General features: G+C 38.6%; 1 protein-coding gene across 1 annotated transcript in view; it reads left to right on the forward strand.

Moving 5' to 3' along the window:
• LOC137998072 (serine/threonine-protein kinase mTOR-like) overlaps positions 1-20,000 on the forward strand; it is a 43,531-nt gene that overhangs the window by 7,496 nt on the left and 16,035 nt on the right. Inside the window, exons 7-40 of the mRNA XM_068844475.1 lie at positions 859-971; positions 1,082-1,127; positions 1,761-1,894; positions 2,074-2,202; positions 2,423-2,490; positions 2,601-2,696; positions 2,822-2,905; positions 3,651-3,775; positions 3,892-4,003; positions 4,515-4,621; positions 5,167-5,265; positions 6,554-6,676; positions 6,981-7,058; positions 7,136-7,228; positions 7,327-7,367; positions 8,392-8,485; positions 10,824-10,950; positions 11,136-11,275; positions 11,687-11,743; positions 11,915-11,968; positions 12,243-12,329; positions 12,606-12,692; positions 12,929-13,009; positions 13,893-14,005; positions 15,092-15,284; positions 15,705-15,767; positions 15,902-16,051; positions 16,259-16,401; positions 16,686-16,845; positions 17,444-17,577; positions 18,229-18,307; positions 18,743-18,882; positions 18,978-19,078; positions 19,438-19,553. Coding sequence (XP_068700576.1) covers positions 859-971; positions 1,082-1,127; positions 1,761-1,894; positions 2,074-2,202; positions 2,423-2,490; positions 2,601-2,696; positions 2,822-2,905; positions 3,651-3,775; positions 3,892-4,003; positions 4,515-4,621; positions 5,167-5,265; positions 6,554-6,676; positions 6,981-7,058; positions 7,136-7,228; positions 7,327-7,367; positions 8,392-8,485; positions 10,824-10,950; positions 11,136-11,275; positions 11,687-11,743; positions 11,915-11,968; positions 12,243-12,329; positions 12,606-12,692; positions 12,929-13,009; positions 13,893-14,005; positions 15,092-15,284; positions 15,705-15,767; positions 15,902-16,051; positions 16,259-16,401; positions 16,686-16,845; positions 17,444-17,577; positions 18,229-18,307; positions 18,743-18,882; positions 18,978-19,078; positions 19,438-19,553 — 3,567 coding nt within the window. The remainder of the gene's footprint in view (positions 1-858; positions 972-1,081; positions 1,128-1,760; positions 1,895-2,073; positions 2,203-2,422; positions 2,491-2,600; positions 2,697-2,821; positions 2,906-3,650; positions 3,776-3,891; positions 4,004-4,514; positions 4,622-5,166; positions 5,266-6,553; positions 6,677-6,980; positions 7,059-7,135; positions 7,229-7,326; positions 7,368-8,391; positions 8,486-10,823; positions 10,951-11,135; positions 11,276-11,686; positions 11,744-11,914; positions 11,969-12,242; positions 12,330-12,605; positions 12,693-12,928; positions 13,010-13,892; positions 14,006-15,091; positions 15,285-15,704; positions 15,768-15,901; positions 16,052-16,258; positions 16,402-16,685; positions 16,846-17,443; positions 17,578-18,228; positions 18,308-18,742; positions 18,883-18,977; positions 19,079-19,437; positions 19,554-20,000) is intronic.

The raw sequence follows: 20,000 nt of genomic DNA on the forward strand, positions 1-20,000 counted from the left end.
ATAAATTTATGTGTCTGTCCGCTTATTGACAATAAAAATTAGCCAATGAGCGTGCAACAATTTTGCAGTCATTGTAAAAAATTGTATTGCCTTAAAGATTTAGGAGGTACAGTACACACAGTGGTACGTACTGTGTTAACTAAAAGTAAAGTAAAGCAACCATATTTAACGTCGATAACTTGTAACAGTAATTCAACTGACAAACCTGAGGTCAACGGTGTGCTCATTTTACTCCTCCCTCTCCATTAGTTCTCCGCTTTACGGGTATTTAAAGCTAATTAAGCTACATTGAAAGGAAAGAAGTCAAAGCAAGAATGTGAGGTCTGCGGATCGAACTTGGGACCTCTTGCATGAAGGCCGCATACTAACCGACTGTGCCATCCAGTGCAGAGACCGAAGGTGCACAAGGTTCTTGGGTGTTACTTACATTGTTTTTCTGTTTAATATAAACAAACTGTCCTTGAAGTCTTTTTATTACTTACAGTAAATTTCATCTATGAAGTTATGTTGGTCAGATCAGTAAAAACATTACTAGTTTGCCTTAACTTGATATTTTAGTCTTAATAGAAGTAATTATGTACACAGTTAGTGGTCACCTGTACTAAGTTTGATAGCTAAGCCCCCATAAGTTCATTCAGTGTCAGTCTGAGAGTATTAAAATTACTGCTGACAATCAGAAAGCCATAGTTAGGAGTCCTCAGATGTTGTTCAGCATTGTATGTGGTAAATTCCTCATTTAAGTTGTAGAAGTAGTTTATTTTTTTGCAGTTAAATGCTTCTGTACAGCTTGATTGCTGGTGATCTTTTGTAACATGATCTACACAGGTTTGCGTTCTGTTTCTCGTTATTCTGATGCAGGTTTGCAATTTGGTTTTACGCTACAAGAATACGAGAAACAGCTCTATACAGCAGATGTTGCTGACTCTTCTTCCAAGACTGGCTGCATTCCAACCAATGAGATTTGTTAAGAAGTGAGGAAAAGTTCTCCTTTTTTCATGGAGATAACTTTTTTATTTTCTGTCTTTCATATGCCATACATGTGTCCTAACATTCTCCATTTCTTTCCATATGTCTGCTCTAGGTATTTGAAGGACACCATGGACTATCTCTGCTCTGCTCTTAAGAGAGTAAGCTCGACAAAAAAATTAAGGGCATGCTATGTATGCGTGGGTTAATAAAATTTAGTCGAGTCTAGGGTCAGGGATATTTTAATCTTCTTTTAAAATTAATTTGGGATCAAATACAAATTTGATGAGACTTAATTAAATCAGTATTTCAACTTGTACTGGGCTGCATTAAGTTACCGGTACATGGCTTTGAAGTGCACACCATGCATGCATAAGCAAATTTGCAAGCAGTTTACAACTCACTCCTTAATAATGCTTAATGAGGTCAATTAAGAATCAATTTGGTTTTTGGTCCTCATCTCTTGCCGTTAAAAAATGCTATGATAGCATGTATTTGTGTGCTGACCGAAAAAATGTTCAGTCTGTAAATTTCTTTCGTAATTTCTCTGTCAATTGATTTTAGTTGTTTGAGATGGTAGGTACTCTTTATACGTACTGTATACATGTTATGGTTCAAGTGAAAACTTCTTAAACCAGTTCAATAATTATTTTGATTTTCCTTGATAATGAACATCAGACCAATCAAAAATTTGGACCACAACATCTACATGTAATTGTCAGCCACATGTACATGTGCTTCATGGCCTTCTCTTATCATTTTTTTAAAATTTTGTCAACTTGCCATGATTTTAGGAAAGGGAAAGATCCTCTGCATTCAAGGCCACAGGTCTGATAGCTCTTGCTGTTGGCCATGACATAGAAAGACACAGAATTCCAGTGTTTGAACAAGTAAAAGCTTTGTTTCCCATGAAAGATCTTGGACACAGGTAGAATTGAGTATACTGTAAATTAACCTGATTAATTTTATATCACTAGAGTGGAACCTGAAAAATATCTTTAATCTTCCTGATTTTTCACTTAGGCAATGAGTTTTTGGTGGCAGCTCTTCTAGTCTATAAACGTTTTGCTATTAAGCATGATCATGTTTTCCTGTCTTGTGTTTCAGGCGTCAAAAAGCAGTAACTGTAGATCCCATGGTATTTGCTTGTGTTGCTATGATGTCACGTGCTATCGGACCTAAGATCTCTAAGGAAGTTAAAGATTTGCTGGAACCAATGCTATCTGTTGGTCTTAGGTACAGTTCCAAATACACAAATCCATTTTACTGTCATAATGATTGTAATTCATGTCTGAGACTCATTAAATCATCTTCATTTGATTCATTGTTGCAGTTGTTGGCAGAAGCAACATTGTCATCATTATCATCTTTATCTGACCACGGTCGCCCTCTACAAGTACATGTATCAAGTCCTTGAAATGATACTGAATTCCTTCATGTATTAATTGTGTTGCAGTCCAGCTCTTACAGCCTGTTTGCATGATTTGGCTCGACAAGTGCCACAGCTGAAAAAAAACATTGAAGGTGACTGCATCATTGTACAAAATTATTAAAGAAATATTAATAACTTTTTTTTGTTAGTTGCTCATGAAATCAATGCTTTATAATAAAACTGATTCTCTGTTAAATTTTAGATGGTCTTCTCACAATGCTGTCCATGATTTTGATGCAAAAGCCACCCCGTCATCCAGGAGCACCGAGGAGTACCACGCCTACTCTTACTCAATCAGGTGATTGCTTCACTTTCGCTGTGTACTTATTTTCAATCAGAGAGAGTATTATCATTTTCTGGATTGTCCCATAGTTGACTTGGCTACCTATTTTTTACCCAAACTGGATAATTTTGTTATTTCAGCTTCTTCTCATTCGCTGTCTGATGCGTTGGATGTGACAAGCACAGTATTGGCCCTCCGGACCTTAGGAACATTTGATTTTGAGGGTAGGTATTTGCTAATTAGTATACATTAGGTCATTAGTGTTAAGCGTAAAGTAAGACCAGATAGTTTAGAATGCATGGCTTCTGTAAGTTGTCCTAATTATTATTATTTGTTTCTCTGTTTCAAAATTTTGAATAATTTAAATAAGAAAGCTCTTTATTTGTGAAGTTCAGGCAATTAGTTTAAAAAAGTCTGCTACAAGCCTAGAAGACCCATCAGGCCGGCGCTTATCTCCGGTTTCTGTAGCATGTAGCGACTAGGAGTATTTCTACTCCCCCCTGGATGGGATGCTAGTCCAATGCAGGGCTACCCCCAGCATTAAATTTGCTGGTGCCCATTAATTTTATACACCTGGCTGGAGAGAGGCACGGTGAGAGTAAATTATCTTGCCCAAGAACACAACACAATGTCCCAGGCCAGGACCCGAACCCGGACCACTCGATCCGGAGTCGAGCACACTAACCATGAGGCCACCGTGCCTCCCAATTAGTTTACTTCTGACAAAACAACAACAACAACAATCCTTGCAGTTTTCACATATAGTTGATACAATAATTATTTTTTTTGTGTAAACAAAAAGTTTTTGTGTAAACCAGGAGAACTTTATATCAGATGCATGTCAGGGCAAATTTTGAATATAGTAGGTAGTTTATAAAACCACTTAAATTTCGCTTGCTCCCAGGTGAGCAATCCAAGTTGATCTGGTTCAAATTTTGCTCCCACCATTTGAACATTAACACATTGTAGGTCACTTACTGGCTCATGGCAATCTTGTTCGACATTGTGCTGACACATTTCTGGCCAGTGAACACAAGGACATTCGTATGGAGGCTGTGAGAACTTGCTCAAGGCTTTTGTCTCCATCACTTCATGTAAGTCCAAATTGATATACATGTAAATACCTTATCAAGAATGCAGCAAAGGAAATGCATGGTTAATTAATTAATACCCTTGCTGATTTTTACATGATTGTATGATTTTTCATTAGCCCATGGTTGTACCCAATGCTGCTATCCATCATGCCACAATCAGTGCTAGCTCAACTCAGGTTGTATCAGAAGTGTTGTCTAAGATGCTGATGGTTGGAATAACTGACCCTGGTATGTTTTTCTTATTCTTGGTTGTAAAACACATTGGATTGATACACTTATTATAACAAGAACAATAACAACAATAAGATTTACTGGAACTCTCCCAGCACTTAGAGGCTTAATTTGTATAGTCAAACGATAGGACAACTTTTAAGAATCCAAACCAGCTGGCTACGTTGTATTTACAAACACAACTTGGAGAAGTTGAACTGAGGACTACAATGAAAGGCTTCACCTAATAGGCAAAGTGGGTCTTGAACTTGGAGTACATGTATCTGTCTCTCATGGTAAGTGCAAACCAAGGCCAAGCTGCCTCCTTTCACAGACTCAGTTTATTGCAAAAGGTTGCAGTTTTCTTCATTAGATAAAGGCAGTTGAAGCCTTGAGTGTTACATTGGTTGAACACATGATATGTTGCATGGCATAGTTTCATGTTTTTCCAGCTGGTCTTTCATGTATGCAATGACAATTATAATTATTATAATAATTATTGACAGTCTCACTTTTTCTATTGTAACAGACTCAGATATACGGTTTTGTGTGCTGTCATCATTGGATGAAAGATTTGATGCTCATTTGGCCCAAGCAGAGAATCTGTCAGCCTTGTTTGTGGCTCTTAATGATGAGGTGAGCTCAGGCTGTCACAGTGCTAGACTTTCAGGAAAAGGCTAGATAGGGGCCAGCTGGCCCCTAAGTTTTCAGATTTGGTCACCACCTCAAATATTGTAGTTGCCAAAAAATTTCGGCCCTTTGGGCCTTATAATTTTATGCAATTTAAGAGGTAGATTCATTCATCATGTGAACATTAGAATCCACAAGTGAGCAGTTTCCAACATCAGTGGCTTCATAGCTTCGTTGGGTAGAGCGTCACACTGGTTTTGTGAGGTCACAGATTCAAAGCCCGTTAAAGTTCTGAATTCTTCATGCAGGCTTCTCAATTGCAATTGCTTTCATTTTACCCAAGCTAACTGACGTAACAACCTGGGGATGAGAAAATTGAGCTAAACTTGGTGATGAACATGTATGCTTCTCTTTTGTTAAATTATGGTAGTTATTACGTTCTGAGTTTTAAGCCCTTTATGAGAGAGATTACATTATGATGTTGGTACAGTACAAATAATCATTGCTTCTGTTTATTTTTTTTTTGTTAAAACATCTGTTAAAATTTTCAGGAGTTTGAGATCCGTGAGTTAGCAATTTGCACCATTGGCAGGCTTAGCAGCTTGAATCCAGCATATATCATGCCGTCATTGAGGAAAACCCTCATTCAGGTAAACAGAACTTAACTCTGTAGTAGCAGGCATATTTGGTTAGTTCACGTGCAGCCTTTATAGCAGGAATTCACCAGCTTGATCACCCTTGACTTTGATGTCTGTTAGACCTTCCTGTGATCAGTGTGCAAGTAGCTACATAGCTTCAATACATAGTTAAACAGAGAATGAGTGAGGGAGGTGATGAAACAACTCATGTCTAGCCAGTTCTAGTGATACTACCTCTGTAGAACTTACAGAACTACTATAAAATTGTGAAAAGTTCAAGCGGTGTTTCCTTGAATTCTTGCATCTTAAAGGTACTTTTACTTAAAGGGGCTAGGTCGTGCTATTTTAGGTAATTTTGTTTAATTTTGTTAATTATGAGCTCTAAACGTCAAATTGGCAGAGCAAGAGTCTTTCATTTGCAAAATCACAGCCACACAACAACTGAGAATGATTTTCCAGCTACAGGTATGTAAAGGACATTTTGATATAGACTAATATAAATTTGAAAAAAGGTGGGCCGACGTTTTTTAAATTTACCCAAATTCAATCCATTACAATCCTCTCCAGTTTTGTCCATCCATGTCCCTTCTTGGCTTCCTTGTGTTTTGTTAGAGTTCTTCTATAGTTTTGAACAGTTATTTTGATATTTTAGTTAATTCTATTACCATTCGATCAGTGCTGAAATTGCCTAAAATTGCGTGACCTAGCCCCTTTAATCAGTTTTATTGAAAATGTGTAAATTAAGTTGATTTTACATGCTGATGAAAATTCACGATGAGGTTTTAAGGTTTCTCGTTTGGTGGCAATACAGTCACATTTGCGATTGAATTTTTTCCCTATGTGACTTCTTTTCACCATCGCTCTTTCGGAACAAAAGGATTAGCAGTTGCCACTAAATTGCTAAAACAAATAAAAGAAATGACATTTGAAATTAATTTGTTTCTTGCCTTGAATTTTCTTTCAATCTGAAGATAACGTAATTGTAGCATAATTTAGCTACGATCTTACATGCACAACTTCATTCCTTCCTTTACAAACAAGTATTGCGGGATCATCTTTTGTTTTGCAAAACCACTGACAACACAATGCAGTGTGACGATTTTGCGACTTAAATTTGCGAAATTGCGACTAAATTTTTGTATCTTGACTGGATTTTTCGTTTATTTCGAGCCTTGAAGAGGCTTGTTACAGCAACCAAAATTTTAAGTTGGTTGGCTAACTAATCTGGTTACATCTGTTTTCTCCTGAAGTTGAACAAACATTATGGATTACATTGAATTTTAAACGTTTACATTCTTAGATTTTGACTGAGCTTGAATACAGTGGAGTTGGTCGTAACAAGGAACAAAGTGCTCGCATGTTGGGGCATTTAGTATCCAATGCACCCAGGCTTATTAGACCTTACATGGAACCAATACTCAAGGTGACTTAACCAAATACATTTTGCATCATATGCTTCTCTTTTTATATACTGAATTTGGTTTAATGGCACTGACACATTTTCTTTCACTTTGTATGTGTCCCAGATTTGGCTCTTGGTGTTTAACCCATTGACTCTCAGGGGTTCCCCATTGACGAGTAAAATCGTCTGGCATTAGACAGAGTAAAATAAGTCTGGCCGGTTTGGACGTCAAAGGGTTAAAAGTCACTCATGAAATGACTGAAATGAGGATGATGGATGAATCTTCCTTTTTGTTGATTGTAAATTATGCTTGATTTTTGTCTAGGCACTGATCCCAAAGTTGAGAGATCAAGATCCTAATGTGGTTATCAGTGTTTTGGCAGCAATTGGAGAACATGCTCAGGCAAGCACATGACGATATAGATATATTTTTTGGAGTACTTTCTTTTTAAGTTCCCTTATAATTCTATACCAAAATAGGTTAGTGGAACGGAGATGAGCAAATGGCTGAATGAGCTTTGTCCTATTATTCTGGACATGTTACAAGATGCTTCCCTAATTGCCAAGAGAGAGGTAAGGATTAGGTATTATGCTTACTCAGAAAAGGCATTATTTGCTACCATTAACCCTAAATTGGTGACAAAGGGTTCTCTGTGTTTTGAATCCATCAGATTGCACTATGGACACTTGGTCAACTTGTAGAAAGCACTGGGTAAGTTTAATTTCAAATTGATGTATAATTAAGTTCCCTCTCAAAGTTCTCCTTAAGAATTTTTGGCCCATTTTCAAACTAGCACTTCAAGCTTCAAGTTAATTAGCCTCCCATGCAGACGTTCTTAGGTCTTCGTCACGCATTCCTCCTCCACTAACATCCGCTGAAATGAAAAACCACTTCCGTTCGTGGATTACAGACCATGTCATTGGCTATGCACAACACAATTAGTCAATGCTGATTGGTTTCTTTAAATGGTGGGCAAACAGCCGCTGAGCAGAAGTGGTTTTTCGTTGCAGCAGACGTTTATAGTGGGGGAGGAACGTGTGATGGAACCCTAAGAACATCTGCGTGGGAGGCTACAAGTTAAATTAACTCAACTGACAAACCTGAGGTTGACGGTTCGCCCATTTTACTCCCCCCTCTCCATCAGTGCTCTGTTTTACGGGTATTTAAAGCTACTTACAGCTGTAGCTACACGGAAAGGAAAGAAGTCGATACAAGGATGCGAGATCCCGGAATCGAACACAGGACCTCTTGCACCCAGGCCTAACCGACTGTGCCATCCTTGCTCCTAAATTGTGTACCAATAATTATTATAATGTATGTGACCCAGCTTACTGTGGTGAGACTAAAGGTGATTTAAAAGACGTCCATTTGGCCAATCAAACTGTAGTCTGTGACAATTAAAAAAGAAGCCAATCAGACCAGGTTCAACTACTGTAATTTAAAATAAATAATTGGAATGGGGCACATAGTATAAAAAGGTGAGATTGGTTGATCAGGTTTATGAAACTGATAGGAAATGTTTCAATAATGTAAATAAGAGAATACTGAGATTTGTATTTGCAAATTACCTGCGCTCTTACTACGTAAGTCAAACTCTACATCTCTATGCAATAAGCGCATTCAAAAATCTTCAAATTGGCTTTTCAGAGGGCATGGCTGTTCAAAATAAAAACAAACATTACTACATATATTTATGATCTGCACTACACTAATCCATCATTTTTTGTTATTGCAGATATGTTGTAGAACCATACAGGAAATATCCAAATCTGCTGGAAGTCCTTTTAAATTTTCTTAAGACAGAACAAGCTCCTGGAATAAGAAGAGAGGTATCTTTGTTATGTTTAAAATGATGTAATTATTATATGGCAAGCTGCAATTCTCAGGCTAATTTTAGCAGTCTGATTGGCTGGTTTTTAGGTGGGATTTTACAGTACAGATCGTTTCTATGGAAACTGTATATATTTTTCCCTTTCCCAGGAAATTCAAGTTGAGCAAAACACAAAAATTTTTCAAAAAGCAGAATTTATCACAACAATACAATTTGTGACTTTTAAGAAGATTACAACCTTTTTTTATTTATAAAACATGTTTTGATGTTGCAAAAATCATCCTCAGTTACAGAATATTTGGAAAAAATCATTAGGACTATATAACAACCATGCGAAAGATGCATAATGAATTGGAAAAATGACGACCGGTTTCGCCGATATAGCAAGCATTACAGCAAGCACAAGTAAATTTGTACAATGTAAATCACACGTGAATGAAGTTCTCTAGGGACAGAATCCTTCACTGAGAAAAGATTTCTTAATTAATAATTTGAACGTGATAAACACTAATTTGATGTTGAGATCATTACTGTACAATAATGATTAACAAGAAGGCGTATTTTGCTTTGAGCTACAGTAGTATTAGAGAAAGGAGGTGTACAATTATAGCAAGCTGAATTTAGTTTTAAATGTAAAAGGTTACCTTTCAAAGGTTGCTGATGGAAGACAAAAATTACAAACATTCACAAAGCAGAGAAGAGTCCGATCACTCAAAAAGACGGTGCCATATATAATAAACAACTTACATGTAGCAACCTCATGCACTTGCTCAGGACCATATTGGGGAATATTAGCCCTCGGTCGTCTTTGTATGTGTGAGGTCCATACTACCACAACCTTGGGACAACAAAATTATTCCCCAGTATGGCCCTGGTGCTCAGTTAGTAAGAGGTTATTAACAACAGCATCGCTAAATGGAGGTTGAGTGCCTCCGACATCCAGGAGCTTCCACTATTGGCAGCCAGCTCCTAGAAGAGACTTCTCCCATGACTGGCAAATCCTGGCAACCCAGCCATGAGCCCCCACACAGAAGGGAAGAAGGGCACCTGTTACATTGATAATTATAGTATACATAAAGTGGAAAAAAGGGGGGGGGGGTGAACAACCCAGGAATTATGCTCAAACGTAGAATGGCAATGTAGAATGACAACAAACACAAGAGATCCACGCGCATGTGGACAACATAAGACCGCTGACTGCACAGCAACAACAACGCTGGCTCCACGCATGCACTGGTGCAGGTGTATGAACAAACAATGCAAAAAGCCAGGGAGCGCAGACCCCTGCAGCATGCATTGGCGCAAGTGCCTTACAAAACACTGTTGGGCATGAAGGGACGTTGACATAGGTGAATGCATTGGTGCACGTGCAAAACAATTGTGCAGACCCTTGAGGGAACACAGCCACTCTTTGTTGTCAACTCTGTTAAATTATATTTAACTGCATGTAACAGGAGTGATTACTATAATTTGACACCTTCGTTTCTATGATAACCTGTCTTCAAGGCAACATTGGTTGGTCCCTTAGCACATTGTACATGAAAATTAAAAATCCTTGGTGTGTGCCAACTTTGATTTTAAGGTACAGTCGAACCTCGATTATCCGGACCTCGATTATCCGGATTTCTCGATTATCCGGACTTTTTCCCTGGTCCCAATTTTGTCATGAATATTTAGTAGTCATGATCAAGATCCGTAGCGATATCCTTTTTAAAACTACAGCGTTGAAAACTGAAGTAAAGGCGAGTTTGTTTCGCTTTCAAAACGTAAAATAAAGCAGCACTCGCACACGTCGTAACTAAGTGAAATTTCGTTCGGCAAACAAGCTACACTACGTCAGGAATTCATCATGTCCTTGAAGCGTAAGCGATCCGTTCTTTCAATAAAAAGATAAACAGGCTATAATTTTGCGATTAGAGAAAGAAGAAAAAGGAACCAATTTGTCAGCTAAATATGGCAGTAGTAAACGGCAGATATCTCATATCCGCAAGAGCAAGGAAAAGATGATGGCGTTTGCCGACACGTGTACAGGTATTCACAACGGACAGTGAAGATGTAGACCATATCGTTTGCCAAACGATTCGCAAATGCTTTGTTTCTCGATTAAATGTCGCTTTCTTAATGTAATCAGTTTTTGTTCCTCATTAATATTCATATTCTCGATTATCCAGACCCTCGATTATCCGGACTATTTCGTCTAGTCCCAATGAGTCCGGATAATCGAGGTTCGACTGTACCCAGTTTGTATTTCAGGAACCATCTGGGTACAGTTCATCTTTAAGGAGTTATTTTTCAAAATGATTGAGTCAGATTTTTGTTTAATTCCATGTATATAGGCTATTAGAGTGCTTGGACTGCTTGGAGCACTGGATCCTTATCGACACAAGCTGAATCAGACTGGTGGCATGTTGGTAGATGGTGACTCAGCTGCAATAAGCAAAGATATGACTGACAGTGAAGCAGGTATAAAACACTTTGTTTTAAGAAAGGAAGGGAAAGGAAAGGAAAGTGGCTAGTCATTCTAGTGCTGGAATACTAATTGAGGACACTGTAAACTGAAATCTTCTCTTTCCTAAGTGCTATTTCAGTAACTTGTAACATACATCTTAAAGGTCATTATTTTGTATGTGCTATGTTTCAATTAACAGCTGACACCAACACAAGTGAGATGTTAGTCACCATGGGCAGTATTCAACTGGAAGAATTTTACCCTGCTGTAGCTGTATCAGCACTCATGAGGATTGTCAGAGATCCCTCTCTTTCTAGTCACCACACTATGGTTATCCAGGTTGGAGAAAAGAAAATGTTATCACACCATTAAGGCTACCCTTATGTTAATTAGAGAGATGGGTCATAATACTATTTATAGTGCTGCAATATAACCCACATCTTTTCGTAATTTTATTCTGAAGTAAACAACACCTTTTTCTGTACTCTTTTACTGCTTTTAATTAATGATTATTGTTATTACAACTTTATAATAGTTTTAGTTTTCACTTGTGTTTGCATTGATTGTTTTCTGTATTAATTAATTTTAGTTTCTTTTAAAGTTAAGGGGGTAAGGTGCATATTATTAAAACAGTTTCAATGATATTTTTTTGTAATATGACTGTTTTTTTTGCACAGACTACAATGATGTAATGATGGCATGTAAGATGTTTTTTCTCAATATTTTTCTTATTCCTTGTCTCTCCAATAGGCTGTAACATTCATTTTCAAGAGTTTAGGGATGAAATGTGTCACTTATCTTGCTCAGGTATTTTCATCTTACTCTTTCCTTTCTACACAGCAGTCATTATTTCTCTTGATTTAAAATACGCCTTTTACAATTTTGCATGAACAGTAAGTGGATTTCAAGTGAACCAGATGGATTCTAATGAGACCTTGATAATGTTTACTTCATGTTTTCTTCTCCTTAAACTTGTAGATTATGCCTTCATTTCTCAATGTCATCAGAACTTGTGATCCGTCATTCAGAGAGGCAAGTCAATAAGGATAATAATATTATTCTTGTATATGTTGAGGTATCATGTCATTGGAAAATACTATTGAGCCATCAAATGAGTAAAACTTCATATTTGCGGATGGAACATCTGATCAGGCACTCTTTGTATGGGCTTATTGGTCAGAGGGAGGAAATTCAGCTTTAAATCTTGTTAACCAATAACTTTCGATACAGTGTAGGTTCTTAATAGATACATTGAAATTGAAACAAATCCATTTCTAGGAAGTTAACACATTTGTTTTCTTTGCAGTTTGTGCTGCAGCAACTTGGAGTGTTGATATCAATCGTCAAACAACACATCAGAAATTACTTGGATGAAATTTTTAGTTTGATAAAGGTGGCTGTACTACTACTGTTGTGTTTTTATTACTGTTGCAATTAATCTAGAGAGGTTGGAACGCAATAAGGATTTCTTCTCATCTTGGCACCTTTGCGACTCCACTGGTGGTCTTGTGTGCAAGGAGAGCAAGTGCTGGGTTCTGTTTCTAGACTGAGCAGCATACATGTATCTGGGTCTCAGTTTTCCCTCTCCCTCATTACTTTTTTGGACCTTGAACATTTTTAGTAGAATGTCACAGAATGAAAGAAATATGTGCTCTGTGTTATTTTTTAGGAATATTGGATCCTTAATAGTCCAATGCAGACGACAATAATTTTGTTGGTGGAACAGATTGTCACTGCACTTGGGGGAGAATTCAAGGTAAACTGATGAAAAGTCATGGTTTTAATTGGATTCTTGTTTGGAATGCAATTGACTGGAATCATAACACTTGTAGTATGTGAGATAATTTTATTGATAGAATGTAGAGATTTGAACTGATCCAGTTTTGAATTACACATCTGAACATGTCTCTTCTGTAATTATATCAATGAACAATATCATGTCTGATTGGTCTAGAAACATCCAGTCATTTTACTGCTTTTTTGATCTTGTAGATTTACCTGCCTCAGATCATTCCTCAAATTCTCAAAGTGTTTATGCACGACAATAGTCCTCAAAGAAGTGTGACTACAAAGGTAAGTTTTCCTCAATCTAGTTTTGATTAGTTATAACTAGGCTGGAAAAAATACTATTGTTTAACGTGAGTGAAGCAATACTAAACATATTTAATGGTTTGGTTTGAGCATAGTTAGTTTCAAATCGCAGACAAAGGCATGTTTTTTTTTAAGTTCGCGATTTTCATAACCAGTCTCTCTTTCTACTTACTATGGTTTGAACTGGTTTAACATTGTCGGCTGGCCATAATTTGATTTGACTTGCAGCCTCTCCCTCATTAAAAGTGATCTTTAGGTGACCACCTGCTCAAGTGTTCAGTTCCTATCATACATATCAGTTTCTGAGGTGAAGATATTTTGGACTTTGCATGTTCTGATTGGAAGACCTTAGACAGCAATGACCAGAACCAGGTTGCGGACCAGCAGTTTTCGTTAAAACAATGGTTTGCTGTGGCTGCTCATTCTCACGGGCTCAGAAAACCTGGTTGTGGTCATTGTTATTTAAGGTTTTTCGTTCTGATTGGCCAACTTTTCCTTGAGGTGTTACTGGTACCTACTCCTCTACTTTGTCAACCTTGAACCCAGGCTCTCAAGACAAAATGGAAGGAAATAGAAAATGAGTCTGCATTCAAGATTATTAAAGTGTATCATGGCGCCAGAGGAAAGTTGAGCTGTCTTTGAAAATGAGCAAACTCTGTTTGCAGGCTGAGTGACCTTATCAATTTAACTGATTCAAAAAAAAGTTTCAAACTGAGTTTGCTTCACTCGCCACTCGCCCAATACCAAGTTTCCTTTCTGGGTAATCAAAGCACAAGTCAATATCGTTTTTGCACAAATAGCTCGCAATAGTAAAATGCACTGTTTCTTTATGTAATTTACAAATCTTGTTATATGCATTTTTTAGCTGTTAAATGCTCTTCAGATGTTTGGATCCAGCCTTGATGATTACCTTCATCTGCTTGTTCCACCTGTGGTCAAATTATTTGACACTTCCGATATTCCCCTTACTGTCAGAAGGTGAGTTTGTATCTTGACACTTGCAATCCACCACAACGATCAAAATACACTCCCGTAGGCTCTTTCCAGGCCAATAAAACGTAATCAACAACAGAACCGAACAACAACTTTACTAATCCCAACTGAACAGAGGCAAACCAGTTGGCTATTTAGTTCTAAGTGCAGTTGAACCAGGGCCTACCAGGATCAAATTCAACGGGTGTACAGAACAGATCTCGGGATCTCAAGGCCAGTGCCCTAACCACTTGGGCGCACTTCCTTGTGACTGGCCAAATTGCTTGATGACATTAACAAACAAACCTTTGCTTTTCAAATTGTAGTATGCCGATGGGGTAGCATCATTGGAGATCATTATGAGCATAATAAAATTGTTTCTGTTATTTAATTAATGGCTTCCAAGGTATATGGGCCTTAATCACACTGCAACCATGTTGAGTTCTGAGGGATTGAAAACTTTTGTTTTGCCCCAACGAAACTCCTTCCCAAACATTTCAACTCTAGGCTCGGGGCACGAAATCTATAGGCCACTTTGGAAAATACCATAATACTCTTGTTTTGCCCCCCCAAATTTTGCATGAGCATTGTTTTTGTTTTCTCTTCCAGGGACCATTGTAAGTCCCAAGAGAAACTGGAAACAATGCTTATGCAAAATTTGGGGGAACAAACGAAGAGTATTGTCGTATTTTTACTGGCATAGTGGCGTGTTGTCTATGGTCAATATGGCCGCTGCGCGAAAGGCCCATTGTGCACACCGGGTATGATAGTTTACTCCTTTAAGATAGTGGCACCCCACTAACATCTACTAAACAGTTGGGATTAAATAGACATCCAAAGGAATCGTTGCTCCTTTCCCACCAAACATCAGCTGTAGATTGTAGTCTTTTTTACTTAGAGTCTTATGCCATAACTAGAGGAATTTCTCTGTGAAGAAGCTTACATTATCAACGTACTCAGAATTAGGAGCATGCTTCCATTTGCTGACGAGAAGATTTTCTTGCTGTGTTGTAATATTGCATCCTAGCTTCGTAAACGACGAACGTTTTTACTCTCAAATACCAATCTGTCCTGATTTGTATCATCTGTTAGATGTGCATTGGAAACCCTGGATCGTCTCAGTGAGTCCCTGGATCTTATAGACTTTGCCTCGCGTATCATTCATCCAATCATACGAACACTTGACTCGTGTTCTGAGCTCCGCAGCACAGCAATGGATACGTTGTGCTCTCTGGTGTTTCAGCTGGGAAAACAATATTCTACTTTTATTCCTACGGTCAACAAGGTAACATGGATAAATTATTTGAAATTGAGTGTGCATGTGCTTCGTGCCACAGGCATATTAGGATTAGGGTGTTCGAGATTCAAGTCCGAGAAGTTGTCGCTCTCCTTTCCGAGGCCCCTTGAGGGCTCTGTGCTCCCTACAGGGTTGTACTGAAGGAGGTGAGGGTGAAGATAAGCTGACATTACAGACTACCAATGTAAAATAGTGTGCCAAGGGGCATCGTATTTTGAACGTTTTCAATGATTAATTCAAGTTGCATGATTGGTTCATATACTGCTACAAGTGCTATAAAAGGTGACCTGAGAAAAAAGCCTCTTTGGTCCTTGTTATTTGTTTAATTATGTGCGCTACTCTAATGGTTAACATCATAGTAATTAAGACAGTGCAGCCAACAATAATTTTCCATATTGTGGCTTGTAGGTCATCGTAAAACACCGTATTCAGCATCAGCGTTATGACATTCTTATTTGCAAGATTGTGAAGGTTAGTTTTTATTGCTTTTTTGTAAGTATAAACTGTGAACAAAAAATCTCACGGAGGAAAAAAGTACAAAACGAACTTTTTGGCTTTTAGTTATTTTGCGTGTAGTTATCTCCATTTTGTTTGGTCTGTTTTAGAGCCCATTTTTGTTGGACTGGGAAAATGAGGTGCTTGCTCGTAGACAGAAGGCTGGCAGAGGCAACCTTGCTGATGACTCAGCCACCACTGCTGCTATCGAAGCTGCAAGCATCAAGAAGCTGACATTTAAAGCAGACAGTCTTCAAAGAGTAGGGAAACGTTCATCTTATTTTTCACTGAATTTCCTGTTCCAAGCTCTAAGATGCTGAGCAAAATGTTGCGCTCCGTTACATCTTTCCTTTTGCAAAAAAACCTTCTCTTCCTTTCAATCTATACACTCGGAAAAGCCCAGTTTTGCAAATAATATTTTCGGTATTTTTCGATGCAATAAGACATGAAATGCTGTATTTATTTAGGCCTGGGGAGCGGCAAGATGTGTGTCTAAAGATGATTGGATGGAATGGCTGCGAAGATTAAGTGTTGAACTGCTGAAGGAGTCACCTTCCCCTGCCTTGAGATCCTGCTGGGCTACAGCACAGACTTACCCACCCCTTGCAAGGTATAATATGAGAGCTGTTTCAGTTGAGTGTCCAAAGTGACTATATGGTAATTTGCTTCTGGTCTGTCACATGGAGGTGGGTCAAGATTGTGGAACGTCTCAACCAATTAGAAGCAACACGCATTTTTGGTTAAGCTCTTACTTGTTCTCTGCATCGTTGACGTCCAATTGGCGCGTTGATGTGTTTTCAACTCGAACTGAGAAGACCAACGTTTTGTGTTTTGTGAGAGCCTGTTTGGTTTTGTGTAGCCATTTTTTCTAACATATTAAATGTCTTGTTTTAGGGATTTGTTCAATGTGGCGTTTGTGTCGTGTTGGTCTGAGCTTCACGAGGAGCTGCAGAATGAATTGGTGAAACATTTAGAGATGGCACTGGAATCTCAAATCCCAGAAATCACTCAAACGCTTCTTAACCTTGCGGAGTTCATGGAACATACAGAAAAGGTACGATTTTGGCTCAGTGGACGTACAAGTACAAGAAAACAAGAAAACAAGTGAATATTTATCAAATGTGGCTGTGGTCACAATTTATCAAAGTGCCAGACCGCAGATTAAGCCGGACAATGTAGGATCAGTGGAATTCTTCAGTTAATTTTACTTGATTTTTCAATCAAGGATGGGAGATTCCCACAAGGTTTCTGCCCTTTACTTTTCACTAAGTCTTTTTGTATCCTTTGATCTAAAAACGTTAGCAAAGCCATTTTCTTGATTATTGTTTCACCGATTCACGATTAGCTGTATGGGCTTTCGAACAACTGGTCCGAGATTTATTTATGAATTGTGTTTTTTAAATCTAGATTTAATTTCTTTCTAAACATCTTGGAAAAAATCGTCGGGATAAATCGTGATTGTGGAGATATACTCAAACGACCTCTTAATTTAGCATAACCGCAATTTTTTCGAACAATCTCTCCGAGCACCTCTTTATATGGCAGTGCCATGTTTCTAAAATGTTTTTTTTTTTTCAAACATACAAATCTCATAAGTTTAAAAATTAATGTAGTTTTCATTCATTTGCACTAACTAATGTTGTTATTTCAAGGGTGCACTTCCTCTGAACAACGACCTCCTTGGCGAGCAAGCTTCAAAATGCCGAGCATATGCTAAAGCTTTGCATTATAAAGAAGAGGAATTCCACAGAGGACCAACCACGGAGACTTTAGAGGCTCTAATAAGGTACAAGAAAGCAGTTTACTCTCATATGTAGAGGCGCCTTGTGTTTTTTCGATGGTTCACTTACAGTGGAACCTCTCCTTTAGGACACCTCTATTCAGGGGATACAGAATTTGGTCCAGGAAAAATGTTCATACTCATCTTTGACTCCAACCTAACCTCCATTCATGGGACACCCATACTGGTCCCGAAGGTGTCCCTTGGAGGTTCCACTGTATTTCAAAAGTCGAGGGCGATAAATTTAAAACCCAGTTTTTCGTTTTTATTACGGCATAAAGCGCACATCACCAACCGAAGAGGCGCACTCTCTGGTGATGCAAACGGTGTAAGCTTGCCCATGTGCGTGATAATATTTTCCCTAAACGTTGTCGTGTGTCGACGTTTGTATCAGAAGTTTGCTCTCGAAAGAAGTCGCGTCAAGTAAAGGCTACGTGTGGCCTGTTGTTGAATAAAGATTCGGATAGGTGGTCAATGAGGTAAGAATTTTCCATGTAATGGCTGTGTGCGCACAAACACACCGATAAATCCGCCCAAGCATCACTCTGTTAAAAGAGTTAAGCTACGCTCTATACGTTGTGGTTTCCTTGCTAAGAAAAACTAACCATTATACAGTCCCTACAAGAATCAATAACCTTGCTTTACTGTTTTCTTTAGTATTAACAACAAGCTTCAGCAGCCTCAAGCAGCTCATGGTGTGTTAGTGTACGCCATGAAGAATCATGGAGCTGATGTGGTAAGGATGCTTGAAACGAAGTTTCACTAAAGTTGGAATTGCAAGAGAACTGGCAACGTGGTGAACCACTTTTAGTATTCAACTCTTCATTACATTGTACACACGTATAAAGCACACCGTAGGTGATTTGAAACAAACCCAGCGAGTATATCGCCTTAGTTGAAGCATCATCCCTTGCAGCTATTTCCGCCCTCATTTGGTATTTGTTAGTTGGTTTCTTATTTGTCATTCCTTTTTGACCACTGACCATCTCAATGGCGGAGGAGAATAATCTTTGTGAAATGTTATATGGCACAACGCATTCCTTAAAAAGTGAAAAAAATAACATTCAGATTTAAAAACTTTTACTGATTCCCAAAAATAACTAAGAAGCTGAAAATGTCCAGAATTTTTACGGGACTCAAGTCGCAAGCCGATCTTTTGTCTCCTTTTTAGAAAATCAAGGAGCGATGGTACGAGAAGTTACATGATTGGGAGCAAGCTTTGGAAGCTTACAACAAGAAGCTGCTTCAGAATCCAGAGGACATAAATCTTTCTCTAGGGCGAATGAGATGCCTTGAGGCGTTAGCAGAATGGTGAGTGAAGCGTGCGGTAATCACGTGATATGTTTTATAAAGACCCGGATGTGGGATTGTACAGCTCTGACATTAAACCATTGTTTACTCTGCAGGGGTGAGCTTCACCAAGTTGCCGTTGAAAAGTGGCCGGTAGTAAATGACGACATCAGACAAATGATGGCCAGAATGGCCGCGGCTGCTGCATGGGGACTGGGTACGATTTTTTTCTTTTGAAACAATCCTGCAAGTGGAAGCGCTCTGGTTCAAGTTCAACATCACTCGGTCTTCAACTGATAGGCGCTCGTCCGTTTGGCAGGGCAATTATGGCACCTTCAAATAAAAGGGACGATTGCAACCGTCTGTTGGTGCTCATCCTCAGGAAATTTAGCTAAGGCATCTTCGCAATGTGTTCTCAAGCGGATTTCTTACTCTTAATAACGAAAATTCCGTCATAAAAACCCTAACCCTCACACTCCCATGTTGCATGCGAGATAGAAGGAAATCATTTCACTACCGTATCGTATGAAGTGTAATGTATTGAAATGAAGTGATCCGCTTTGCCCTTGCTCTCAGGTAACTGGGACAGCATGGAGGAGTATACTTGCATGATTCCACGCGAGACTCAAGAAGGGGCTTTCTACAGAGCTGCTCTTGCCTTGCATCAAAACCACTTCCAACAAGCACAAGCTGTATGTGATTATACTTTCCTAAATTGTACTTCACAAACTCATAGCGGTTTCCAGCAGTATGTCGACGCTAGTTTCGCAAATTTTGGCTTCCTTTATAATCCCGACCCCAGTTGCTGAAACGATCAATAGCGCTATCCGCAACCTTGTTCCCAGGGTCTTTTTTCTCTGCCTCCATTTTTGTTGCAGAAAAGAGGAACCCTGGGAACGAGATTGCGCTGTTTGCCGGATAAATCACTATCCAGTGGATAAGTAATAGCGAAACCAATTGCGCTGTCCATTGGATAGTGATTTATCCCTTGGATAGCGTTAGCCATCTTTTGAACAACTGGGACCTGGCCCACATTCTCAGCCAATCAAAAGCAAATCAATAATTGTGATTGGCTAGCACGGATTTTCCCGCCTACTTTCTTTGCGTTTTCATTGGACCATGGTTCATTTGATTGTCTC

This window comes from Montipora foliosa, chromosome 3 (genome assembly GCF_036669935.1).
Source record: "Montipora foliosa isolate CH-2021 chromosome 3, ASM3666993v2, whole genome shotgun sequence".
Lineage (NCBI taxonomy): Eukaryota > Metazoa > Cnidaria > Anthozoa > Scleractinia > Acroporidae > Montipora > Montipora foliosa.